The sequence below is a fragment of the Mustela nigripes genome, chromosome 4, assembly GCF_022355385.1.
Source record: "Mustela nigripes isolate SB6536 chromosome 4, MUSNIG.SB6536, whole genome shotgun sequence".
NCBI lineage: Eukaryota > Metazoa > Chordata > Mammalia > Carnivora > Mustelidae > Mustela > Mustela nigripes.
In genome coordinates this window covers 137,487,264-137,514,807 of record NC_081560.1, presented here as the reverse complement: position 1 = coordinate 137,514,807, position 27,544 = coordinate 137,487,264, and the positions used below count along the sequence as shown (strand labels likewise).

The following is a 27,544-nucleotide window of genomic DNA, read 5'->3' as shown; positions in this document are numbered from 1 at the left end:
TGAGAACTCCATCCAGCCGTGCCCTGACTCCTGGCCCACAGACACTGTGAGATAGTAGTAACTGTGTGTCATGTTAACCCTCTGGAGTGTGTAGCATTTTGTTACACGGCAATACATCCTTAATGAATGAGGATTGGGGGCAGCTGAGTTCCTATCTATCCTAAAAACTATCCAGAGTTTTTTTTTTTTGCATGTTGCTGACTTCTTGTAGTTTACATTCAGTTTCTTGATGAAGACAGGGCTAGCTCACCGTGATCTCGCCAGATGCAAAGACCAATGTATCTGCCCATGAGGGAAACAAAGTTTATACTTGCGGACATCAGTCCCCTTAGCCTTTCCTCATCAAATCCTTTGCTGAAATCAGGCTCATTTTGTGCCGATTCCAAGAAATAGCTTCCGTGCCACCCCAGATCTGTTCACTGCCCGCCCCTCGGGCCATGTGCCTTGCCACTCAGTCCCACGGTCATAAAGCCACTGCTGCCCCTGCCCCCAGAAAAGGAGGTGACTCCTATGGAGAGACCCCTGTGCTGCACACTGCCTGGGGTCAGGTGATACTCTCTGAAGTGGGGACAGGAAAAGCCCCAGGACATATGCTTTGACCAAAGAGAGGCAGGAAATGGGAAGGCAACAAGAGATAAACTTCTTGACTTTCTTCTCCCTCAGTCAACTGGTCTACGGATGCGGTGGCCCCATGTGGCTTCATGTGGCTTCTCCAGATGCATGCGGGGCACCCGAGCAGCCAGCTGTGTTTGTTGCAAAGCTGTGGCCAGCCTGCATCTGTTCTCTCCCATCCCTGCCTCACTTCTCTTTTCCTTCACTCTTGCTTCCCTAGGACGGTGCACGTGAGATGGTATTCACACATAATGGGTGGCCTTGGGCTCCTTTCTAAGAAACATTCAGCAGTGAAGGCCCTAGTTTCCATCCTGGACTGTGCCCTTGGCAGACCAGTAGCTGGCCTTTCCTTCCTGGTTTTGTCTCATTTGCCTGCAAGGGATGTTGGGGCTCCCTTCTCCCATTTTATTCCAGGCGATGCAAAAACATTTGAATATTGGTTCAAACACATTGGTAACCATCTTGCCCCCTCCAAAGCAATCCGTCCTCACCATCCCATAGGGCGATCTCATGTCATGCAACGTGTGGGGAGGATTCATGCCACAATTTGCCTGCACTTGGGCCTGGTTCCTAGGAGCTCCCTGGAGAGGCTCTGTTGTTATTACCACACCACGTGCCCCACGTGATTGATGAACATGGCCTCTACCTCCAGAGGTGGACCCAAAGACCCCAAAGGCCAGTGTTGGCCATGCAGGAGTGGAGGGACAAGGAGAGCCCGGGGGCAGGGGCACTGGGCCACCTCGTGTGAAGGTGGAGGCTACGCCTTGCACACCCACAGGGAACGCCAATCCTGAAGCAATGAGATGAATGAAACCCCACATGGCCGTGCCACAAGGCAGCCCTGTTTCTACAGTCCACGGAAAACCTACGTCCTGGAGGGTCCTTCCTACAGGTAGGAGACACTGTGATGCAGCAAGCAGGCAGGGCTGGAAGATGGGTGGGAGTTGCAGGGCAGGGCACGATGGGATGACGGGGCCTCTCGGAGTGGGGTTCTCTGCCTTGGCCGTCGGGAGCCCCAGAGGCTAGTCATCCTATGGCTGTCTGACTGGCCAGCAGCCGCTGCCCACCCAATCAGCAACCTGACCCGTGGTTCCCTGAAGATGTGGCCACCCCCATGTGCCCCGCACCATGCTGGTGGCTTGGTGTATGCCCTCTGGGAGCTCGTAGCCTGGCACCATCCTGCAGCTAGAGCACAGGGGACACATGGTATGGAGGAAGGAAGGAGGGGTCTGGGGGTGCTTCCCACAAGAGACCCTCTTGGACCGCAGCCTGAACAGTTGGGGGAAGTTTGCCAGATGGATATGGGGAGGCGGGGAGAGAGCCTGCACTCCAAGTGGCGGGAGCAGCACATTCAAAGGCCCGGAGGGTTGCTTCCTTGCCAATTACGACTCAGACACAAGCACCTTTGTTAGAACAGACTTCCCGAGGCCTTCCTTGGCATCGACAGGAATCAAATGTACTGTGTAGTGCATTCAACCCAGGCATCCCAGGATAGGTGGCCACGGAGCCACGGCACTCACCCCTCCCTTTCAGGGTGCTGATGGGGAACAACAGTCCCACCAGTCACTGTTCTAAATTCGCCAGCCTGATGGGAGGCGAGGCCCAGCTGAGGAAGAAAGAGGAAAACTTCTGCTCCTTGTGTGTCTGCCTGCCCTCCACCATCTCCCAGCAGGCTGCAATTCCCTGGGGCTTGGGCAGGGCTCAGCCCCCAGGTCACCAGCTACCTGGTCACACTAGTCACACTAAAGTCATCCTTGGCACTGGGCAGGTAAGCCAAGTGGTGGCACAGAAGCCCCACAGAGTGCCAGGGAACTGCCAGGGAACAAAATGGCCCCCAGAGACCCCAGTCCCTTTGCTCTTAACATAGCCTGTAAGGGAAGGCAGAGCTGGGTTTGCTCCCATTTTATAGATAAGAAGCCTGAGGCTAACAGATGGATGAACTACACAGAAGTGCCTACCTGGCATATGCTGGTGGCAGATCTTTTGATGCAGGGCAGGGCTGGGGGGACATTTAGCCACTCTAGCTGAGGGAGCCCGCCCCACAGACGCACAGGCTCAAACACTGTCCCTGGGATTGCACCATGACACTGAGGACCCAGTGGCCAGCACTGGCAGCCTACGGGCCTTCCCAGCTGTGAGTAGCTGTCAGCTGCAGACTCCAGGGTCCCATCAGGGCGGTGTCTTCCCTCTGCCCCAACCCTCATACATGGGTGACCTGCCCAAGCCAGCGAATGGCAGGGTTTGATTTCTCTTCCCTCTGCAGTTCACTCTCTGCTCCTTAAACTCCACGGTCCATTCCCCAGGCTATTTCTACAGGGCGAAGGTTCTGAGTAGAGTTAAAAGGAAAAAGATTCGGAGGAGAAGAGCCCTTGCTTCTGTCAGCCACCCGAAATGGACAGACACGGTCCGCTACAGAGCACGGTCCAGAGGACATGAGCATTGGGAAGAGCCAGGCAGGCTTCCAGCTTACCCCTCACCCCTACCTGAGCTGACTCCCCACAGAGCCCTGCCCCACCCCCAGGCCCAGCGGAGGTGGGACTCAAAACCCAGACCCCCGGTAGGGCGGGGTGCCTGGCAGGTGTAGGGGAGCCCCACTCTGGCCTGGGTGCGGGACGCCTGATCCCCTGGTGATGGAGATGGGAAAGTCATGTTCATCTGTTCCACTCTGGCCTGGCTTAAGAACACAGCAAAGGGGAGAGCTGCTTTTCAAACACAATTTAAAAACCCACCAGAGCCAGCTGGCCAGATGTGAGGCCCATTTTACGAGAGGGGGAACATTTCCCCTCCTCCGCCACGCTGAGCGGCTTCGTGCTAAGCATCTCTTCTGGAAGAATTTAATTCCGGGCTCAGCGTCCAGGTAAAGAGGTTTCTTCGGGCAGGGAGGCCCCGAAATGAGCCCGTTTATCTCTGGCAGGCCCCGGTTTAAGCTGCTTCTCCCCTGAATGCTATTTGGGCACTTTGAAATAAGTGCAGCAAATTAGTCACGAGCTGCGGCAGGCTAACCCGCAGCCCAGCGGCTCGGAGGCTGCCTCGTACAGCCCCCACCTCGAGAGCTTGGGCAGCAGAGGCAGCTGGCTCCTGCGGGGCGAGAAAAAGCGATTCAGGCCCGGGGGTGGCAGCTCGAGGCAGCAAAGCGTTACCTGGATCACAGGGGCATGAAATTAGCAGCCGCGAGCAGGCTGGAGCCAAGAATAGTTTGCTGCTGCAAACTCGCTGCCTTCCGATCGCCGAGCTCTCTGGCCTAGGCTGCGGCAGGGAGGCGCCCTTGCCCTGGCATTAGCCAGGAAGGGAGCAGAAGGCAGGTGTTCCCCAGGGGTGCAGCTGGAGTCCTGTCGTTAGGTTCCGAGGCCCTGTGTTCGGGGACACTGGCCCAGGAAAGCTAATTGGGTTGTTGATGAGCTGGAAGGGCCAGCTGGAAGATGCCTGTTCCAGAGCCTGGACAGGTGAGGGACACGGGAGCCCCCATCTACCCAGGTGTGATAGGTGGTGAGGAGCCCAAGGGCAGAGCAAAGCTGGGTCAGAATCAGACAGGTAAGGCCCTGAAAGATGCTAGCCAGACAGACCTAGCCATCAGACCTGTGCACACGGCTCCAGGCTCTAATAGCAGCCCACTAACTCTTGTCCTCGTGGACCATCTTCGGCCCCGGCTCCCTGGGGCCTCTATAAATCTTGGTCTTTAGTGGCCCGGAGGCCCTCATTAGCCTGCAATCCTTTTTTACACCTTCCTGGAATCCCTGCCAGAAGATACGCAGAGTTGCGAGATTGACTGGAATGAGCCTCTCTTCGGGCCCTGCCTCTGCATAGAGCCCTGTGGAGCACACCTTTTCTCCCCCAGCCTTTGCTGACTTCCACGAGCACCATGAATGCTCACCCTCCATGCTTGCATTTTCTCTCTCTCCTTCACTGCTGGGCCTTCCTTCTCGTCTAAGGAAAGAAAAACCTCTGACTTTATGGTTTCCAGCCACAAGGCCCCTCCTTCCCTTTGCCCTAAACTCCCTGGACAGGCAGCCCATGCCCTCAGTGCTAACACCTTACCCTCTCCTGGGCTGCTCTGGGAAAGACTCCTTCAAAGGGGCCTCTCTGCTGCGCCCCGGTTACTAAGACCTGGTCATGCTCCTGACACCACGTGCCCCACCCCCCGTGGCTGTAGTGGGCTGAACAGTATTCCCCCGAGTTCATGTCTCCCCAGAACCTCCGGATGTGACCTGATTTGGAACAAGTCCTGGCAGACATCATCAGTTAAGATGAGGTCATCCTGGATCTGGGTGAGCCCCAAATCAAGGATGGGTGTCCTCAGAAGCAGGAGAGGGTGCACAGACGGAGGCCAGGAGACAGCCATGCGAATAGAGGCAGAGATCGGAATTACACTGTCACCAGCCATGGAATGCCAAGGACTGCTGGGAGCCCCCGGACCTGGAAGACGCAAACAAGAGTCTTCCCAGAGCCTCTGGGGCAGGCATGGTCCTGCTAGCCTCTCTGGGGCTTCTGGCCCCCAGAATCCTGTGACTAAAACACTGCTGTTCTGAGCCACCCAGCTCTGGTGTCTCAGCCACTAGAGCTGGCCCCAGGAGCCCCTCATAAGAGTCGGCCACACCTGCCCTTCTGTGGCTCCGCGCCTAAACTTCCAGGTCACCTTTCCTCCTCCTTTCTCTCCTTCCCCTTCTTCCCCTCCCCCTCATCCTCGGCAGCTTGGCCCACCTCACTCTGCCACCAGAGGCACCTCCTGAGCCCCACCCTGACTCTCCGTCCCTGTGCCACACTCCTGCCTTGGGAAGCTCATCACCCCTGGCTTCCATGAGCCCCGTACCTGCATGCGTCCCTGTCTCCAGAACATTTTCACCACCTGCCACCCATCCTGCCTGCCGAGCCCCAGCTCTAAGCTCCCCAACAAAGGCCTTCGAGAGCACCCCCAGCCACCTGCCCCCAGGCTCCTTGGTCTGCCCCCGCTTTTCTCAGTGCTCCTGCTCCAAGTTTCTCTGCTTTCCTTCACCCTCACCCCAGGTCGCTCACCTGCCAGTCCCCACATGCCTAGCAAAGACATTGGCTCAGGCTCCCACCCTCACCCCCGGGACTCCCCTCTGCCCACCCCAGGTTCCCATGGCTCAAGCTCCTCCTCGGGCCTGGCCCTCTGCCTCCCTGACTCCAAGCCACCCTCATGTGTCTGGTCCTTGCCTGCCTCGCAGGGGCCCCGCTGCCTCCCCTGCTTCTCTCTGTAGCCTCGCCCCTTGGTCCTCTTTGGGCTCCTCAGTGCACTGTCCCCCTTCCTTCTTTGGCTCCCTTTCAGGACAACCCAGGGGCTCCATTTTGGTTAAATGAGGGGGCCTGGGAGGTGAGGGAGTCCCAGAGGGGAGGCTATGGATGATGTCCAGTACCAGGCTCGTCTCAGAAGGAACTGGGGAGCCATGGAAGAAGGCTTCTGAGCAGCACACAGAAGCTCAGTGCTGGGCACAAGGGGCCACCAGCCCAGAGAGGGTGGAAGGAATCGAGGGGGAGCAGCAGGTGGCAGCGGCTACTCATGGATCCCTTCATTTCTTCACTCAAGACACAGTAAAGAGAGCTGAATCTGCGAGAGGCCACTCACTTATTCGACAGACCCGGCTCAGCACCTTGTAAGTGCCACCATGTGCTGGGGGCTGGGAGGCCATTTGGCTCTAGGGAGGGAGGCAGGAAAAGGAGTAAACAGCAAGTTCAGAAAAGAAAAGATGCATGTTACATTAAATGCAATGAACGGAAAAACCAAGTAAGGAGCTATAATAGAGCCTGGTTGGGCAGGGGCGGGGGGGTGCTGATGTTGGTGATGGTGAAGGAGCTGATGTTTGGACCTGAGGATAGACCAGGCAAGGGGCGAGGGGAAAAGCATTCTGGACAGAGGGAACAGCATGTGGTTAGCCCCAAGGCAGGAGTGAGTTTGGCATGTTGGAGCACCGGGCAAACCAGGCTGATCCTGGAGTAAGGGGGAGAGTGAAGAGACTGGGATGGAGGCAGGGGCAGGCTGGGGAGAACAGGCTGGGGTCGGAATTCGGATCTTATTCTATGTGCGACAGGAAGCTACTGCTGGACTCTAAGCGGCTGGGAAACTTGGTACTGGTGCACAGTCACTGAGCCCTCCCCACGCTCTGCTGTTCTGAGGGCTGGTCATGTATTCACTCCCCTGATCCTTACAGCACCCTCCTAGGGACCAGTCCTGTTACAGATGAGGAAACTGAGGCTCAGAGAGGTCAGACACTTGCCCGAAGTTACACAGCTTAAACCCAGCCCTCTGTCCGCAGAGCTCTGCCCCCTTACCTGGCGCAGTAGACAGCCTTTCCATTTTACATCTTAGAGAGACCACCTCTGCAGCCTCTCCGGACCCTGGTTTGCAGGGATGCCCTGGGAGCCAGTGGTCAGGAAGGCTAGGGCTGGGGAGCTGGCCATGGAAAAGGCAACCAGAGGTATCTGAGATGTTTGGGAAGGTGGAATCAACACAACTTGCTGACAGACCGAGTGTGGGGGTGGAGGACTGAGGAACACAAAGGGGACCCCTGAAGTTTCGAGCACGGCTGACCTGTTATCAGCAGCATGCACAACTAACTAGGCAGCAGAGGGCGTCTGCTCCAGTGTCACCTAGGTCTGCCCTAAAATAGTTGCATCACAATCCCGAACCCCTGAGCGTGATGCCCCGATGCCCGATCCCGGGAGCAGGGTCCTGCTCCTGTTCCCCTCTCTTCACCAGTCCAGTGCCAGACAGGCCCTCCACAAACACAGATTAACTCACCAGTCTGCATGTATTTGCTGAACTCAATAGATATTCTAGGCACATGGGATCCAGCCCAAGCTCCTGCTTTCAAGGAACGGATGGTCTGGTCAAGAGACGGTCGGCGAATGCATACACAAACACACTATGTCAGGCAGTGATCCATGTTCCAAATAGAAATTCAGCACAGTAAGTCCCTCTCTAACAGATCTTGGAACAGTAGTTGGGAAAGACCTGCAAGGGAGCGTCTGGTCCAGGGGTGAGCAGTCAACTGCCCCCAGGGCCAAATCAGCCCACCTCCATTTTTATAAATACTAGAAACTGGTCAGGCCCATTTGCTTATGGATTATCCATGGTGCAGAGCAGAGTAGCTGCAACAGAGATCACATGCCATCTGGCCGTTTGCAGAGAAAGTTTGCCAACCTCCACCAAGTTTCTTAGTTAAGGAAACAGAGTCCTAAATCACCCAGCAAATTTGAAACACGGTAAGAAACAGAACCAGCTCTCCCGAATCTCAGGTCTTTTCACTACTGGAGATGAGCGTGGAAAATGGAAACAGGACTTCTCCCTACCCTCTGCCCCACCCCTCCACCAAACCCCACCCGAACAAGACAAGCTGGCCTTTGATTTTCATCCTTTCTATTCCCTACCCAAACTTCAGACTGAAACCTCAGCAGGCAGAGAAATGGCTCAGAACCAGTTCAAGGGAGGGGTCAGAGTCACAGAGAGCCTTGTCAGTCCACACGCAAGGGACGCCAACCCCTGGGGGGTGGCCACTGATGCGGGACTCGGTCACTGCTGATGCTCGGGCCGGCTGTCCTTCCTCTTCTGCAGCCTGACCACATGGCCAGGGCAAGGAGGAAGAGGAGGCCTTCCAAGAAGACTCCCCACTTATTCACACAGCCCTTGCCAGAAGGGGTGGCTTTTGCACCCCCCAGAGGGCCGACATGCTTTGGTGTCCCAGGGTGGAGAGCGGGGGACAGGGCCCAGGCAGACGGCATGTGGGTAGAGAGGAGGTGGTCTGGGGGTGCTCCAGCTGCTCTCTATAGGAGGAAACCCAGGAAAACCACCAGGAAGAGGGAGAAGAAGGAGTCCTGAGAAGACCCAGCCAGCACTTGCTTACCCAACATACTTGCAGAGAGAGGCTGAAGCCCCAGGCTCCCAGGCTGCTGCAGGCCTCAGAGGACCCCCGAGAGGCCAGCTCGGACCCTTCCCCAGTCCTTGCTGCCACCACATGATGACACCTGCAACGAAGGCACCTGGCGAAGACTGATCTGGCTCTGCTCTCCGGATACACTCAATGATCAATCACGTTAAGGAGACACTCGAGCACTTAAGGCCCAGACCATGTTCTAATTTGTCGAGGAAATCGCCTCTGGATTCCAAGGACGAGTGTGGAAGGAAGCAAAATCGAAGAGAGAGTGGGGAGGGGTGGGAGCGATCGATAGTCCAGGGCGCCAGCGAGCAAGGCATGGAGGGGCAGCGGAAGCCGTGAGCACACACAGAGAAAATAAAAAGAGAATTTGAGAAGTCGAGGCCACTGAAGGCATGACTGCAGCATTTCTAGTCGGGCTTTTTCTCTCCCTTTGCAAGACACAACAAGAGCTAAACACAGAAGAAAAAGCCATCACAGGTATATTTATTGGGAATGGCATGCTGGCTGGGTCTGCAGTTAGAATCAGAGGGTGGACAAGGGAATAAAAAAATGACTCACTTTTGGTTTTAATTTTTTAAAATGGTTTGAGAGCAGCCATCCCGCTAGCCCAAACCACTGGGCAGCTGCAGGGTGGGACCCACCCTCTCTGCCCCTCGGCCACTCACCCATGCCCTGGGCAGGAAACCTGGAGACCCCTGGACTGCCTCTGCCATCTCCCCTTCCAGGAGGACAGGGCTCAGATCAAATCCTGCCGTGATTTGGGGTTAGCCCCAGGCTTTAGAATTCTGCTCTTAAAAAGTGGATTGCCAGATGGAGTGCACCGTGCATGTTTTCCATTTGGAGGGATCGGAGTGGCTCAAGGATTGGCCTGCAGGAGCAACATGATCCAGCCACAGCCAGAATGGTGCAAGCTTTTCAAGGAACAGCAGGTGGCACGGGGGAGCAGTTCCCTGATTTATCAGGAGCACCTGGCAACAGTAGCAGAGGCCCATGGTGGAGAGATGGAGCCAGCGAGGCTGGATCTGGGAATCTGGGCATTTGCCAAGTGTGCCCAGAAACACGATGCAGACTCAGATACCCCTGGGTCAGAGCCCCCCTCTTGTCTTCACAGCCCTGTGCTTTCAGCAAGTTCCTTATTGTTTCCACTTTCCTCTGCTGTCAAATGAGGGCAGAAACATGTCCTTATGGCCAGCTGCCGGCAAACAGAGCGGGCGTTTTCAAATTACAGGTTGCAGCCTACTAAAGGATGTGAAATCTCCTGATGGGTCATGGCTACAATTTGTTTCCTTTCATCTCTGGCTGCCTTCTCTCCTGTTCCTAAGGATGAATCACCTGCATTCTTTTTTTCTTTAAAGATTCTATTTATTTATTTGAAACAGAGAGACAGAGAGAGAGGGAGAGAGTGCACACAAGCAGGGGGAAGGGGCAGAGGGAAAAGCAGGTTTCCTGCTGAGCAAGTAGCCGATCGGGGCTGGATCCCAAGGACCTGAGATTGCGACCTGAGCAGAAGCAGACGCCTAACCAACTGAGCCACCCACGCACCTCTCACCCGCATTCTTTTCTGGGCCCCCTCCACTGTGCCCCAGAGCCCATGCCCTGTGCTCATGGACCCCAGCACCGGCCTTCCCCTCTCTACTGGGCCACTCGCAGGAGCACACAAGCTGCCTCTTATTTCTCCTGAAGAACAAAGAAAATCCATCCCCTTCTCAATCCCACTTCCCGGAACTCCTGCCTCACTCCTCTAGAATGAGTCTGAAAGCTGCCTCCAGTGTCCCTCCCCCGCACCCCCATCCTCCAGCTGTGCTAGTAGCCTGTAGTCCAGCGTCTGTCCCTCCCCTTTGGCAGTGCTCCCCAGGGCCACCAAGGACCTACAGGAGGTGAAATCCAAAGGTAGCTCTCCATCCTCAGCCTCCCTAGCTTTTGCCACTTAAAAGGTCATCACGCATGATCACTGGTTCCTCCTTGAAAACTCTAACCAGAGACTGTTCCGGAGTGTGGACGCTGCTGTTTCTGTTACAGACATGGAAATCTTGCCAGGGAGACAGGCATGGGTCAGAAACAGTCTGGAAACACTCGGAAGCGCCGGCATGGGGCACAGGGTCTTGAGCACGGATGGCCTGGGTTCAGACAGCCTGGTTTGTGTCCCAGCTGTCACTGCCCTTCTGCTTGGGAACAAACTACATTTTTTGAGCCTTGGTTTCCTTCTCTGTAAAATGGGTCTAATATCTATCCCTTGAGACTCTAGTAAGGAAATGGATAATGAAAAGAAAGCCTCTGGCACACAGTGGCTTGTTGAATAAATCCTGCCAGATTAAGGAATGAACCAGCACCCTTGGCACATGGTGAGAGAGCTGCCCTCCCAGTGATACCTGGGTCTGGAGTAGAGCTTTGACAACCTGTCTGGGGGAAGTTCTTCCAGAGAACTCTCATAATGTAGCCCAAGTCCATAGCGTGGATGCTCTGGTGGGGGGCAGAAAACAACTCTGCATTACCCCCATGTGGTAACGTTTCACTTGGATCACTGGCTGCATGTTAACTTCTCCTAGAGAACTTAACAATGCTTGTGCCCAGGCCCCTCCTTCCACTGCACCAGAACCAGCCAGGTGGTTGGGGGTGGGGGTGTGCACTTTAAAAATCTCCCCAGAGGATTCTAGTCTATTCTACAGGGTATCTGGAGAAGCCAGAGTGCATGCTGGCTGGCAGCAGAGGCTCTGCTCACCTCCAGACTGCTCCCAGGCCTAGCTCTGTCGCCTGCTAGCAAATGGCCATGGGTCAGTGAGCCTCAGTTTTTACATCAGGAAACTGAGGAGGACAATCCCTAATTCACCAGGCTATCCTGCTGATAAAGACGGTAGGTCTGAAGGTGTGTAGGCCTAGGCTTCATGGCAGGGGCTTTGTAAAGTCAGCAAGTCATTGCCAAGGCTTCTGAGAATCTGTCTTCCGGTTTTTTCTTCTCCAAAATAGTTCATCCTGGTTCCTTTTAACCCTACCTCTCTGAACTGGGATGTCTGCCCTTGTTCATAAGGATAGCTTCCAAGCCATGCTCTCCTGCTTTTTTGGGGGGTGCTGAGGAGTTGGGCCAGGACTAAGGTGCTATAATGAGGGGATGTCCTAGGACCCTCCCTCCCTCATTCCACTGAACCAGGCCAGTCTGGGTCTGTTTCCTAGAGAAGAAATATTACTTCGTGTGTGTGTGTGTGTGTGTGTGTGTGTGTGTAGGAATGGGGCAACTGGGCGATGGACATTAAGGAGGGCATGTGATATAATGAGCACTGGGTGTTATATAAGACTGATGAATCACAGACCTGTACCTCTGAAACCAGTAATACTTTATATGTTAATTAACTGAATTAAAATTTTAAAAGATTTTTAAAAAGAAATATCACTTCATGTCTGTGCCAATCCAAATGAAAGAAATGCTTTGGTGGTGGCCACTATGACCCCAAGATCTTCTTCTGCTTCTTTGCAGACCCATGCCATCCCTATCTTGGAGTGGGGTGATGGGGCTTACCTCGCCAGCCATTCAGTAACTAATGAGACAGATTTCTCTTATTACTTTTATGTGCTGGGCACTGTGCAGGTTGTGCTAAGGGCACCGGGACATATAGTAGGAGAGCTCACAGTTTAGTGGGGGAAGCAGGCTCATCTGTGGACTGGGTCCTCTCATCACAGATAATAACACTCCTGCCTCACAGAGGTTCTGTGCAGTGAAACAAGCTAGTGTCGGCAAAGTGTGGCTCAGCAGCCCCCCCCCCCCCCCCCCAATAGACACCCAATACCATGAATCGTGTGGCAAGCACCAGAGGAGGAAGTGGGTTCTGGGGACCCAGGATCCCCTACCCCAGATTGGTGGCAGCAGGAGAGGTTCCACTTCCTCAGACAGGCCAGTGGGGCTCCCTCTGGTTGGGGGGATGGACAGGGCAGCAGTGGACTGCCAGGCCTGGGTCCAGGTTTTGCTGACACCAAGTCAGACTGTAGGTCCCACCCATGACCTGGTCATGTCCTGCAGTCCCCTCAGAGACAAGCCCTGGACAGGACAAGGCACATCAGAAGAATGTGTGAGGAGGAGGCCGTGGGGGGCTCATTGGCAGGGAATGACTAGGAGAAGGTGTGGTCCCCCTCCTCTCAGGGGGTAGAAAGAGGAGCAGGTCTGGCTTATACTCCCTGGCCCAGGGGGAGCCCAGACAGGTTTGCAGGAGAGGCCAAGTGGAGGGTGAGGAGTGCCCCACAGGTTCAGGGACAGCATAGAGACCCCAGAGCCAAGGGGGCAGGGGTAGGAAAGGGATCAGGGACGATGACAGTTGGAAGCTGGGTCCAGATCCAGGGGTAGAGCTGAGGCACCTGTTCTCCCAGGGTGGAAAAGGAAGCCAGACCAAGGGCAGGCTCTGCATTTGGCAGAGTCAGGGGGATAGGGTGGGGTGGGGGCCCTCCCGTCTCCAGAACGGTCCCCTCTACACCACTCTCTGAGCTTGACCAACGTTGCAATCAGCTGTCCATCTGAATTCTCTGTGATATTCTCTACCACCCTTGCCCACTATGTGACTTGAGGCAGATTACTGAACATTTCTGAGCATTTTTTTTTCTGAACAGTTGATGAGCGGTGAGTTTAACACCGCTGCCGGCACTGCGGGCCCAGCGCTGGGCTCAGAAGATGGCAGCCACCGTGGCACCCCGTGGCACCACCTCTTCAGAGAAATTCTTCCTTTTTTATGCTCTAATTTTCTGGGCTCTGGGCCCGAAGGCCTGTGGTGGGTTTATTCAAAGTTCTTATTCCTGGGACTATAGTCGAGGGGGCAGGTGAGCAGGACACTTTCTAAACCATCCCCCAAACTGTCCACGGCAGAAGGAAATGGGCCTGGGATGGGAGGTGACCTTGAAAGTCACCTAAACTGGAGGGGACTGTACCAACACACTTACTCAGCCAACTCCCCAGCCCATGGTATCTGTCCCTGGGAAATATTAAAAGGAAAGTACAGAAAAAAACCAACACCCGGAGCTAACTGATTTGCAGGTGGTCGGCTGGAGACAGACCCATCTGACTCCTCCCCTCCTTTCCCCAAAGTGGCCCTCAGGTGACAGGGCAGGCCCACCACCTCTTTCAGGGGAATCAGGAAGAGAGTGGGCACGAACTGGGGAGGTGGGTGGCAGGAATGAGGAATTAGGCAAAGAAAAATGGCCTGCAAAATGCAGAAACGCCCCAGCATGCTTGCTTCCCAGACCCGGCCCATGAATCGAAGGGTGACAGGTCTCTCATCTCTGATGCCAAGAGCCAGGAGCTCCGCACAGCCCCAGGTACTACATCTGCACCTGCCAGCACTTGGAAAGAGGCAATAAAGCATCCTAGCAGGGCCTGGAATGCTAAGTGCCTGCAGCTGGGAAGGGACTGCCTTGCAGCTCGAGCAGCTCGCAGCAGACGTCCACTGCGCACGGCCGCGCTCCCAGGCACTGGCCTCGGCTTCCTCTCCTGCCCCAGGGGGCCGAGGAGATGGACGGAGAGGACAGGACAGGTGCATACTCAGTCCAGCCCCGAGGGCTGCCACGGCCGGGTGCTGGCCCAGACAGACAGGGATCTTCTGGAAGAAGCCCAAGTGGGCTGGGTAATTTACTGAGGCTGGCAGGAACTGGGATGCTTGAGTCACTGGTATAGAAAAGTGGATCATAAAGCACCTCGGTGAAGCCAGACGTCTGGAAATACACAGGGCCCCATGCTGCTCGGCAGTGTCCCATCCCCCAAGTGGTCATAATGATAATAATGTTTGTACAGCATTTAGAGCTCAGTGCTGGTGCGCAGAATTCTTTACCGAATCCTCGAAACAGACCTAAGAAGCTGGTGGTAGTAGCAGCCTCCTGTTCCATGCCAGGAAGACGAGACTGCCCGGAGGCCAGAGAGCGAGGCGCTGGTAAAGGCAGGTTGGAGCCCAAGCCGTAGGCTGGAAGCCACGCCCTGGCGAGTGTTTCTCAAACACTCGGGGGGCTTGGTATCAGGCAGCTGCTGACTCAGCTGGTCTGTGGTGGGGCCCGTGTCATTAACAAGCTCCCAGGTGACGCTGGTCCAGGGAGCACACCTTGGGTAGGAGGCTCTGAAGTCCTGACCCCCTTCCCAGGACCCTTCTTTGGCCATGCACTGCTCTGGCCCTGGGAGGCGTCTGCGAATCCCTGAGTTGGCGGAAACAGGTCTTGGCAGGGTGTCAGAACCAAGGGCCTGAGGCCAAAGGAGGGAGTGCGAAGTCTTGGAATATCTCTGTCCCTCCCACACCTCAGCCTAGTTCAATCACAAGCCCTGTGGTGGGGCTAAGATGGGGATTTTTTAAAACTCCCTGTGTGAGTGCGATGTGTGGCCGTGTATGGTCCCTGAGACAGAAAGTAGGGCCGCTCCAGTCAGTGTGTTGGATTTATCCCTACAGGACTGGGAAGAGTTCTTCGTGGTTAGGACAGGGATTTCAAAGGTGCTTTCAGAAAAGGGGTGGTGGGCCACTGCCTGGGCCAGTCGAGGGGTATGGCTACGGTTGCTAGGGTTCCCTCTTCTTGTCCAGAGGAGAGGGCAGTTGGCAACACTCCAGCCTGGAGTGCTTTCAGAGATGCCCACGCTCTTCCCATCCATGAGCTTCCAAGAGAAAGGAGACACAGCCTGGATCAGCTGTGGACACTGAAGCTCCGTATAGAGATTACCCGAACCTCTGAGCCCTCTCCTGCACTAGGCCTTGACCGTGGCCTCCATCCTGTCTTCTACCTGCCCAGCCCAGGCCTAGCAAGAATCCTGCTGAGTCCATTTATGGAGAAGCCCCCCGACCCTAGATATCCGACCACCCTCGGAATCGGGGCAAGCTCCTCATCCCCTGCTCCTGGTGTGCATGCCCTTGACCTGCCTTTAGCAAGAAGCCCCCTGCTCTTGATGGCTCCTCTTTTTTCCATCCACTAATTCCTCTAATTTTCCATCCATGGAGCTCTCACTCTGCTCCACGGCTATAAACCCCCCATGTCCTTGTGGTATCTGGAGTTGAGCCGATCTCTCCTCCTTATTGCAACAGCCTCAAGTACAGCCTTCCTTATGTTTTAGCGAGCAGTAGAGTAATTTCTGTCTTTAACACTGCCCCCTCCCAAGGGAAAAGTCATGCCACAGAGGGAGCAGCTCTGGTGGCGGGAGCGGGGAGTGGTGCCACTGCCCACTGAACACAGTTTCCATGCCTCACCTTGGCATTCAAGGCCCAAGCAATGACTTCAGCATCTAGGCAATGATCTCAAGCCTTATTTACATGCACCCCTCATATAGGAAACCCAGTGCCTTACTGCCCCTCACACACCTGAGCGTCCCCCCATCCTGCCTCTGCTCAGGCTTTCCCTCCCACCTGGAAGATCCCCTCCCTTGTAGGCCACCTGCTCTGAGTCATAGTAATCTCTCCCCTGGTGACAAGACTACTGATATCCCAGGCTTTGTTCCCCCAGTCTCTCACAGCTTGTACAACCTCCCATTTTAGCTGGGCACACAGTTCTCTGGGTAATGACTACATCTAAAGGCTACATGTGGTCTGCAGATCATGTGGTCACATGACCGAGTTCCGCCCAATGCCATGGAAGCAGAAGCAATCTGTTACTTCTCGGAATGTTCTCATGCCTCTCCTCTTGCTGTGATGACTGGAGCGACAACAGCCATCTTGGACTGTGAAGTAACCTTGACCATGGAAGCCCTACATGGTGGAGCAATGAGGTTCCTGACCACATGGAACATTATACCAGAGTTGGGCTGGCCCCTCCAGACTTGAACAGGAGAGAAAAATTAGCTTCCATCTCGTTTTACCACTGCTTTTGGGGGAGTTTTCCAGAAGAGCTGAACTTACTGCTATCAGAGCCACCTTTTCAAATCCCTGGAGTCATGAACTCTGGATTCTTAGGTTCCCCACTTACATCTGCTGCCCAAGTTAAACAGTAAGCAGGCCGCAGGCTGCACCACATAAAACATGTGTCAGGACTGAGGTCTGTCTACTGCGCTCCACACAACGCACTGGTTTGCATCCAAGTTCGCAGCAGGCTGCAAACCATCCCAGAACGGTACACCCAAGTACAGTCGCCCCATCCAGCTGTTCCCCACTCTCCAGGACACACGCGTGCGCCTTACCAGGATGTCCGAACCCGCAGGTTCCTCCCCCGAGGCTGGGCTGGAGCAGTTGCGGAGCTTGAATACCCAGTACTCCTTGGCAGTGATGAAGAAGTTCCATGGCAAGAGGCTGCCGATGCCCAAGCTGAAGAAGATGATGTAGGCCCCATGGAAGCGGTCCTTGGGCCTCTGCAGGCCGGGTGGGGGGCGGTCGAGCAGTTTCTCAAGCAGTGCTTCCTGGTCCGTGCGGAGGGAGCTGCTTGCCGTTCTGTAGGTGGAGTTCGAACTGTGATGGAAGTCATCCTCGGAGGCCATGGCCACGACTGGAGCAGAGAGACACAGAGACAGGGCAGGTGATCAGAAGCTTAGGCTGGGCCTAGCTAGGGACTCAGTTGGCCCCGCAGAGCTGACTCTGCCCCCACCATGGGTCACCAAAGCAAGGTTAGAGGGCTTCAAGTTTAAGGATCGGGGAAAAAGACAGGATACCAGAACTGTAAGTGACCAGAGCAGCCCCCCACCGTCCCCGGGCAGGGTGCCATAGGTAGCAAACATGCTGTGGGGTGGCCGGCAGTTAGGCCACATGGCACAGTGGGACCTCTAGCTATCGATCCAGAGGGGTCAACCCGAGCTCAAGGCCTTCAAATGTCTATGGAGCCATAAAAAAAGGAATTAGGACCCTTGACAGGCAAAGCATGTTCTCCAAACTTTTCAAATTTATGTGAAAAAATTAAGGAGCAGGAAGGTGCGCAGAATATGTAATTATCTGTGCAAAAATCAGGCAGGGTTGGGGTGGGTGGGGAGAAGAATATCCTCTGGAAGGACACACGGGGAAATTTCAGAGTTGTCGCCCCAGGGAGGGAGGCTGGGGACAAGGAGGAAGGAGGCTGGGGATAACGGGGAGGCGGGAGTCTTCGCTGCCTCCTCTTCTGTGCCTCTTGAATTCTGAACTATATGAAGGTATTACGTGTTGAGAAATAAAATTATAAATAAAAATAAAGGCATTCAAATGAAATAACATAAAAAAAAAAAAACACCACTAAACCCATGGTGTCTAGAGCTGCCTTCAGAAGCTGGTTTGAGAGATCCAAGAGTCCACTCCCTCATTTAATTTGTGGAAGCAGAGGTCTGAAGAGCAGAAGGTCACAGACCAGGTCCATGGCCAAGCCTGGGTGTGTAGTTCCTGCCCGGGTCCCCACCTCTGTCCCTCACATCCCACCAGGAGACAGCCACTCCCAATCTGTGACAGCACCTAAAACTAACTAAAATTTTAGGTTGCCAGGAACTATTGCCTACCTGACCTTGGGCAAGTCACCATGCTTCTGAGCCTCAATTTCCCCATCTGTAAACCTAGGGAGGCCTTTTTACGATGATTATGTAACTGAAACTGGCTGGCAGTGCTTGGCCCATGGTAGCACCTGCTTCATGAACGTCAGCATCTTCCCTGCCATCCTGGGCTTGTCACCTGGCTGGCTGGCTGGCTGCTGAATCTGATTGCAAGAGGCATGCCTGTTTCCATGCTCTCTATGGCACCTAGGACATGGCGGCAGTGTGATAAATGGGCAGTACTTCCATAGAGCTGAGGAGGGGACATTGTAGTCTTTCCTGCAATAGATTTTCCCCAGTTCACCCAGAAATCAACATGGCTCCCATCGGAGGCTGACCCTTAACTCACAGTATCCAGCCAGGCAGAGCCAGGCCCTCCTTCCCTGCCTGGGGAGACGGGAACAGCCCGTCACACAGGCACAGAGCCTTCTCTGTTATCTCGGGAGAGCCTCGCAACATTCCCTGGAATTAAGCAGGACAGGAATTAGTGCCTCCTTTTTCAGAGGCAAAGAATGAAGCTTTGAAGGCAGTTGATTCACCCCACATTCAAACAGTTAAGAATTCCCAATAGCTAAAATGAAATCCGGTGTTCACACAATGCCAAGGTCCGTGCCTCGCACTTGAGCCTGACAATAGCACAACATGATAGGTACTACTCTACTCTAAGACTCATTTCCTAGATGAACAGTGAGGCTCAGAAAGGTTCAGTCATTGGGTCAAGGTCACACAGCAGCCAAATGGCAAGGACGAGGTTATACAGCCAAGCAGTCCAGGCCCACCCAGCAGAGGAGGCTGGTTGGCAATGGGAACCCATGTCTGCTGGCTCCCAGTATAGACCTCCTTCTAGAAGACCTCATGGACAGTGAGCTGTGAGCAGAGGCGAAGAGGATGCAGGGCACCCTCACCAGTATTTGCTGAATGAATGGACTCTGTCTGGGCAGTCAGCATATTCTCTCCCTCGGAGCATGTACCCCCGAGGGGGCAGAGAAGAGGCTGCTGGACGCCTAAACATCCCACCAGCAAGTCTATCTTCCAAATCCCCTGGCTGAGCAGCAGGCGGTCTTTCCTAGCCTTGTTGCACAGGAAGTCCAGCTCTAACAAACTAACCAGTGTGGGCACACACACAATGTGCCTGCCCAGGTGCAAACACACACACATTTCTCAATTAGTGTTTAGAAATGTAAAAACTACGACCCATGTAAGACAACAGACAGAGAACAAGTGGTTCTTTCCAGATGCTCCAGCCACAGGGGTGGGGGCAGGGGCCCGCAGTGGGGTCACTCCAGTCCTCTCTCATCTCCAGGTATCTATTTGTCCAGGACCATTCAGCCTTGACTGAGCTTCTGAAGAAGGAGCCAGAAATTTTCTCTAACGTGGGTCACAGGCCAGGGCATTGAAGTGAGCAAAGTCTTATTACTCTTTATAAAAGCTAGCTGCTGGCTTTTGGATTAAAAAGAAAGAAAGGAAAAAGAAAGCTAAGGAAGAGCCCTGGTGTTGCCAGCGTGGGCTGACCACTGCCTGCTGTGTACCCCTCAGTCACCTGCAGGAGTTGGCCAGGCTTGGCGGAGCTCCCTTCCTGAGTGACTTGTGGGAAGGGGCAGCACCCCCACAAAGAAGCAGAAGTGTGTGGTGTCTCTGCTTCAGACCACCACCTGGAACTGGGGGCTGGTTCCCCGGAGGCTTCTGACTCTGGCTAAGTCGATCTCTCCCACTGTGCCTCGATTTCCTCATCTGTGAAATGGGGACAGGGGAGCTGGTGATGCTAACCCACGGGAAAGCATTGCTGGGGAACACAGGGTGCCACCCAGACAGCATGGCAGTATGGCCTTTGGGGTTGGAGGTATACTCAGCCTCACACTCCCCCAATCTGAACTAGAAGTCAGCCACCTTCTGGACACTTTGGACTAACTGGTCCATATCCAGGCCCCCCACAACCAGGCAGTGAGGTCCCGTGTCAGGAAATCCATAGGAGGAAGAGGATGGGAGAGAATCTGGAGGAGAAAGAGCATAGCGACCCAGAAAGGGAAAAATTAGCCAGGGGTGGTGGGGGGAGCCAGGAGTTAGAGGGGCGGCGATGGGGAGGGATACAGAGAGAGTTGAGAGGGGCCGCAGTGGAGGGGCTAAACTGCCCCCCGCCCCACGCCCGGTTCCCGTGGAGCAGCCCCCAGAAGGGCTCTTCGGGGGAAGCCGCCAAAGTGCGAGACTAGGAGGCGGCCGGAAGCCTGAAGAGCCGGCCAGGGGTCGGGTCCGCGCCCGACCTCCGGCCCGCACTTACTGTCGCCTCCGCGCCGCCACCGTCGCTGACTCCCTGGCTGCCGCGGCCACTGCGAGTCCGGGCTCGGAGGGGCCGCAGGCCGAGCTCCGCCTCCCGGCCCGGCCCCTCCCTGGCCCCGCCCCATCCCGCAGACGCTTCCGGGTTTACAAACCCTTCCAGGCCGGCGTGCCCTCACTTACGCGGAGCACCGGCGGGCCCGCGTCCATTGCACAGGTAGATCGGGCGAGGCGTCCGCTGCCTCGTGCAACGTCCGCGATGGCCTCCAGGCTGCTGCGCGCGCTCCTTCTCCCCCGGGGGGTCGGCCCCTGTGGTCTCCAGTGCCTGCGCCCCGGAACCCAGAAGAGCTCCCCTCGCCCCCAGACCCCTGCAGAGAGTCCCCTCTAACTGCAGCCCACCACTCCTCCCCATTCTCCGGCCCAGCCACCAAGCTTTGGCGCTTGACCATGTGCCAGGCCAGCGCCATGACGCTTTTCCTTGCCAGTGCCTTCTGGAGACACGTTGTCTGGCTGAGGCAGAGGGCAAGCCTGGCGGGCAGTGGTCTGGAGGGGAACAGGTCCTCAGGACCGTCCTGCCAGGTCCTCCCCCAGCCCCCAGACCTTCATGTCCCTGTGGTTGGCCAAGGCGGCCACCTTTACCCGACCCTCTTCCTTTCTCTGCCATGCCCTTTACCTCCCTCTGCCATGCTCTTTACCCTTCGCATGCCTGAGGCACAGGGGTGCAAGTACGCCCCTTTCACAGAAGGGGGAAGACTGGGCTTACCCGAAACGACGATGGAGCTGGGGGTCTAAAACCCTTGCTCACGTGCGATGCCCACCTCCAAAGGGTGCTTCAGTGCTAGGTGCCCTTGGGACAAGGTGAGGCAGGCTCAGAACACTGTGCTTTCTTCATTAAACAGACGTACTGCAATGAGGACCCGTGATATTGTGATATAAATATATATTTGGGGGGGGTGCCTGGGTGGCTCAGTTGGTTAACCTGGGACTCTTGGTTTCACCTCAGGTGTGATCTCAAGGTCGTGGGTTCCAGCCAGGCATCTGCACTCAGCGGGAAGTCTGCTTGAGAGTCTTAACCCCTTCCTCCCCTCTGCTCCTCCCCCCTTCCCACATGCTCTCTCTTTAAAATAAATAAAAATCTTGAATACACACACACACACACACACACACACGCATGCATATATATATATATATATATATATATATATATATATGTATATATGTATGCATATATACATTTGGTGTTAAAGAAAGAAAACTGCAGGCCCCAAATGAGTGAGTTCCCAAACGGGATTAATTCCCAAACTAAATGCAGTTTCAACCTCCCCCAGAAATGTGGCTTTAACTGTCGGTCAGGAAATATTTCTTTCCAGCAGCACCAATAAATCTGTCACCCGGGGTCCTCTCCCTCCCACCTTATGCCCAACGAAAAATGAGGCACTCCACATGATAAGATACCTTGTTTTTCCCCTAGCAAACAACTTCCATGGGAGAGATCCCTTTTTTTCCCCTAAAAATTTTCTTGCCCCCACCCTCCATCTATAAAAATCTCCCATTCTGTACAGTGCCTTGGAGTGCCGCTCTGCTGTTGTCCAGTCCGAAAATCATTTAATAAAGTCAATTAGATCCTCAAATTCACTTGGTTGAATTTTGTTATTAACATCGACCTGTGGCCAGTTCTGGACATGAGAGCTCCTGAAACTCTTGGAATTTTCTAGGTAATAGGGGTGATAGTGATGTGGTTTTGGAATATAGGTAGCGTTCGGTGGGGTGAAGTTCAGAGCCGATGACCAAGAAAGAATTCTTGAGACATCTTTGGTGCAAAATGGTTTATTAAAGCACCAGGACAGGACCCGTGGGCAGAAAGAGCTGCAGTGGGGTCATGAGGAGTGGCTGATTATAGACTCTGGGGTTGGGGGAAGTAAAGAAAATGTTTCAAAAGAACTTTCAGATGCTAAAGAGGACCGACTTACAGCACACCAGACACCAGAAGTCATGCCTTTGTCAAGTTAATGTTGCCCCCCAACCCCAGCAAGGTATTAACATTAAGATAGTTGGGAAATCCCTGTGCAAATGTCACACATGTCCCACCCAGGAGTGGAGGAAGGGGGGAGGTTAACAGAGTGTTGGTGTACACTTTGTCTTCAACTAGCCTTCTGCTCCCTCATCACTAGGACCAGTTTGTTTGTTTGTTTGTTTGTTCATAACAAGCCCCTTTGGACCATGCCAGAGTTTATGCTAATCAGGTGACTCTTGCCGGGCCCCAAGATAGCTTCCGGGTGGGGTCAGATTGTTCCAGAGGAAGCATCCACGGATCTAGAGGTTGGGATTTTCAGCACCATGCTCCCCTCTAGGGAGAAGAGGACCTAAAGATTAATTTAATCACAATGACTACCGAGTTCATGAATCATGCCTCTGTGCCTCCATAGAAACCCCTAAATGATGGGGTTCGGAGAGCTTCTGAGTTGGGGAACACGTCCACTTGTTTAGGGGATGGTGCACCCCAACTCCATGGGGACAGAAGCTCCTTTGCTGGGGACCTTGGACCCTGTTCATCTGTATCCTTTATAATAAACCAACTGTAGTACATTAGGTGTTTTTCTGAATTCTGTATGCCCTTCTAGCAAATTATTGAAACTGAAGGTGGGGTGTCATAGTAGGAACCCCTGACTTTGCAGCCAAGTCGGACAGCAGTTTGGATACCCTGGGCAGCCCATGTGTGCGACTGGCGTCTGAAGTGGGGACAGTGCTATAGGACTAATGTCAGCTCCCTGTAGTTGTGTCAGAATTGAACTGAACTGCAGGACACCGGAGAGAGGGAGGATTGGTTGTTGGTGGGGAAAGACCCCACACGTTTGGTGTCGGAAGTGTTGAGAGTGAAGATTGTGCAGAGGTGCAAAGGTATGGAGGGCTGGGGTCTTGTTTTGGAGGAGTTTGGACCCTTCCTTGGGGAGGCAGGCCAGCGTGAGAACCCCTGCAGGGGTGTGCACGGTGCTGGGGCATCGGCGGGCAGGTGCTGGGAGTCAGCAGTGACTGGCCACCTGGCCACCCTCCCTGGGGCCTCACATCCTGGTTAGCCCTATTCCACAGTGTAGAAGTACCAGGCTCATAAAGTGAAGGAGCTGGCCCAAGGTCATAGGATGGTGGGGACTGTATTTGCCACCCCTCAAACCCAGTCTGTTTGACTCTGAAAGTAGTACCTGTTTCTTCCTCCTCCTCCTCCTCCCCCTCCTCCTCCTTCTTTTTTTTAAGATTTTATTCATTTATCTGACAGACAGAGATCACAAGTAGGCAGAGAGAAAGGCAGAGAGAGAGGTGGAGGCAGGCTCCCCGCTGAGCAGAGAGCCCGATGGATGTGGGGCTTGATCCCAGGACCCCGAGACCATGACCTGAGCCGAAGGCAGAAGCTTTAACCCATTGAGCCACCCAGGGGCTCAGGCCCATTGAGCCACCCAGGCGCCCTGGCGCCCATTTTCTGCTCCACCATCTGTGCCTCCTAAGGGTCTAGGACAGGGTAAGAAGTGGGATGAAGGGAAAAAATTCTGATCTGGTGGGGGCCGGTGGCATGGGTATTAAAGAACTCACCAAGGCAGAATGAAGGAGATAGAAGGTGACTGACTACCCTGCAAGGAAGCAGCAGGCAGGACAGTAGAGGAGAGACTGTCTGCTAGGGGGCAGTGGCGGTGGGAAGTGAGGAGGTGTGGGAACAATAGAATTTCCCCCTTTATGGTACCTGTGCCCGGTTGTAAGTAGCCCATCAGTCAGCTAGGGCCTCTGGCTTTTTCTAGGTGGGTCACGTTTGCAGTCAGCTGGGAGGTCACTGTAGGCCCTTCTACCCTACTCAGGTTTCCATTGCTCAAGTCTGTGGCCTAGGAGTGGCCTCTATAAAGGGTTTCTTGGGAGGGGTGACCTTGGACCTGAATCTTCAGTATGCTTGTGGCCCCTGGAGGACAGCAGGGAGGACCTTCCAGAAGGAGCAGAAGGCTAAAACAAAGGCAGAGGGGGAGAGCTGGTGCCATGTTGGTGGAGGGAAGGATGCGAGGCTGTGAGAAAGGGCGGGGACTGGGATGGCCCTGAGAGCCCGGCTGGGGGCGTGGTCTTACCACCCTGCAGGCCAGGGCATTGCGTTCCATGGAACAGCATTCCACAAGGGTTTGCAGGAGAGGAGAACAGGCCCCACCGGGGGTAGAAAGGTGACTGCGGTGATCTCTGATCACAGGCAGGGCAATGGACTAGAGGCGGGGCCACCTGGCTTCAGTATCTGACTGGTTTGTCCAGCCTAAGAAAGAAAACAGATCCACATTTGCAAGGTTTGCATTTAGCCTCTTAACCTTTTAGGTTTTGAACCGTCCTGGCTCCCAGCCCTGCCTCCCTAACCCAGGTTCAGGCAGTTTGAAACACCCAGCCCAGGACACCTGGACTGTACCTGAAAGGTGGGGAAGGGGTGGGTGGAAGGAGGGAGATGTTGGGGGGCGGTGGCTCAAACACTATTTTGGAGGATTTGGAGCCCCTGTGTGGTTGCTGGGGGAAAGGCAGAAGACTTGTCTTGAATCTCCCTTTGCTGAGCAAGCTGGTGTGTGCGATGCGCAGATCGGGATGGGCAGCCTGATTTCCCTAGGACACTCCAATCCTGTAGACTTTAAGTACAGCTGACAAAATAGGCACTGCCCACGGTGAAATGACAAAAAACAATGACAAAAAAGGCTGAAGACCTTCCCAGATGCTGTCCCTGATGGGGAGGGGAGTGGTTCAGTGTCCCTCTTGCTGCATTTGGCCTCCCAGGGCAGGGCGAATGTTTCTGAGGGACGCAGACATGGAGCAATTCCAGCAGAGAGTGGGGGTCCAATAAGCAGGACTGATGCCTGGCAAGAAAGGAGGGGCTCTTCACAGAGCTCTGCACTGGCTGCCCCACCCCCCGCCTCTCTCCTGCAGGGACCACTTACTCTTACTCAAGTGTAATGTACAACTCCAGGGGGTAGGTACGCTAGTTAGCTTCATTTCGCCTAGGGGCTCAGAGAGGTTAGTATCTTGCTCAGAGTCACACAGCTACTAAGTGGCCAAGACTCAAATCGACACCTTACGGCCTCCAGAGCCCTGTCAGGGGACATCATCCAAGGGGGTGGTCACAGAAGCTGGTCAGCTTACCCAATGCCTGCTGACCTGTAGGCGGTCCAGCAGCAGAAAAACCTACACATTCACATAGCTAGCTAGCTGCCAAGGACGTCAGCCAGGCGGCTGCCAAGGCCTCCAGGCACAGGGTTGGCAGGCCACCTTGCGACCACACTCTGTCACTGCAGTGCACATGGGCTGGCTGGCTCCGTGAGGCTGCGCTTCCTGCCATCTGGGGCTTCCTGCGCCCCCAGAGCCCTCCAGCAGGACACGTGGGTAGGGGAGGCAAGGACTCATCCGTAACAGCTGAGCTGAACAGTCTGCTCTCACCTCATCAGTTCAAATCCACCCTCCGACTCTAACCACCTCTCCTTCTGTGTCCCACAGCTGCCTTTGGGAAAGTTCCGCACCTCCTGGAGATTCCTGCCCTTGACCCCTCCGTTTCCCCTCCATGCCTCAGGCATCTTGTCCTCCACCCTGACTCCGCTTAGCTCTCATGGCCCATTACTGCAGTAATGGGGTCTTAGCAATGCCCCAAACTCCCATGTCCCCCTCTCCTAGGGGCCCCGCTGGCTGACCCTGGAAGCACCCGCCTACATCTGAGCAGATGAGCCTCACCTGAGAAAGTCCCCAGCTGGCAAGCGAATTCATGGTTACCAGCCCGAGTGGGCCTCCAGACTCCAGCAGGCCCACAGCACGTCTTAGCTCTGCTCTCCCTAAGAACTATGGCCAGCTTCCTCCTGCGATTGCTTCAAACCCCTGGGCACACCCCAACCCTAGACGGTCTTGTCTCCTGCCTCCTGGGAGGGACATCCTCATTTCTCAATACCAAATCTGCCCCCATGATTTTTTGGGGTTTTCTCTCTCCAGTTACAGCAGAGCAAGAGAGCAGTGCGATCCCCCTCCATCTTAGGGAGAGGATGGGATCTGGAGCCAGAAGGAGATCAGGTCTCCCAATTATTCGCAGCTCTCTGCCTCCCCCAACCTGTGGGGTCAGCCCCCCATAATTCCCCCTTGGGAGTCAAAGGGACAGAGGCAGGCCACCAAGACCTGGAAGGAGCACACAAGGGCTTGTGGGGGAAGCATGAGATCGGTTTCCCCAGTGATTGTGAGGGTAAAAATAGCCCCTACTGTGAAAATAAGTAAGCAGTTAATAAATTCCATTTATTATTATTCTCTTAGTAAGTAGTGTGTTCATCATCTATGAGGTAGTCAAGGGCACCCAGAGGAGCCCGAGTCTGGGCTATTGTGGAGGGAATTCTGGCATCAGGTGAAACACAGGAGATGGTGGCCAAGGACCCCCACCCTCTGATCCTAAGAGTCAGTGAAATGGATCCCAGTGAAGCCCTGCAGTTCTTGGGGACAGCCTCTGCCCACTGCAACCTCCTTGGTAATCCTGATATTTACTGGTCTGAACCCTAGGCATCTGTCCCCAGTGACCGGGGTAGGGGAATTGGGGGGAACCCCAGGGACTCAGCTAAGCCCTGCCCTGGGATTCATCGGGCAGAGGGGTAGCTCCTGGGAAGAGGAGGGGCTGAGGCCACCACCCCGCGGAGGGACGCAGGAGGGGTGCTGAGACAGGCACCAGTGTCCCTCAGATGCTACCTGGCAAAGGGGCGTACAGGCAGGGGTTTCTTGGTGGTTTTAGAGAGGGCCACAGACTCAGGACAATCCCACTGAGCAAACCCTGCACCCCCTGTGCTGTGCCCATCTGTGCATCAGATCAATAAATACTGATCGAACGTCCAGGTATCCCAGACCCTGGTGGGGAAGCTTTCTAGACTGAGGAGCTGGGGTGGGCAAGTTCAAGCCACTTCAAGGAGGCCTGGGCGTGGTCAGGCCCTGACGGCTGCTGGAACAGGACAGACGCACTGGTGCCCCCTCCCCAGGATTATCCCCATCTCCTGGGTCAGGGTTGCTGGGACGTCATGAGCTCCCACTCCCACACGCACACACACACACACACCCAGAGAGGGCCCGGAGACCATTTAGGCACCTGCAGCAGACAGCGGCCTTGACATCTGGCCCATTTCCTGCTAGCGGGACATCAGTGTCTTCTTAGCCAGAAGTTTTGTAAAAGAAAGTTGCTGCAAACTTTGGCCCAAAGCATCTCTCCCCCAAAATGCACAGCTGAGAAACTATGGCTCAGGGAAACCGACCCCCGTGTTTTAAAGTATCACTGTTCCAGGGGCGCTACTGTGAAGCCTCTGCCTTGGCTCGGGTCATGATCCTGGTGTCCTGGGATCGAGTC

General features: G+C 54.8%; 1 protein-coding gene across 1 annotated transcript in view; it reads right to left on the bottom strand.

Annotated features, from left to right (window-relative positions):
• SLC29A3 (solute carrier family 29 member 3) overlaps nucleotides 1-20,315 on the bottom strand; it is a 39,549-nt gene extending 19,234 nt beyond the window's left edge. Inside the window, exons 1-2 of the mRNA XM_059397673.1 lie at nucleotides 20,192-20,315; nucleotides 16,615-16,916 (exon numbers count right to left, since the gene is read on the bottom strand). Coding sequence (XP_059253656.1) covers nucleotides 16,615-16,916; nucleotides 20,192-20,315 — 426 coding nt within the window. The remainder of the gene's footprint in view (nucleotides 1-16,614; nucleotides 16,917-20,191) is intronic.
• Between the last annotated feature and the right edge of the window lie 7,229 nt (nucleotides 20,316-27,544).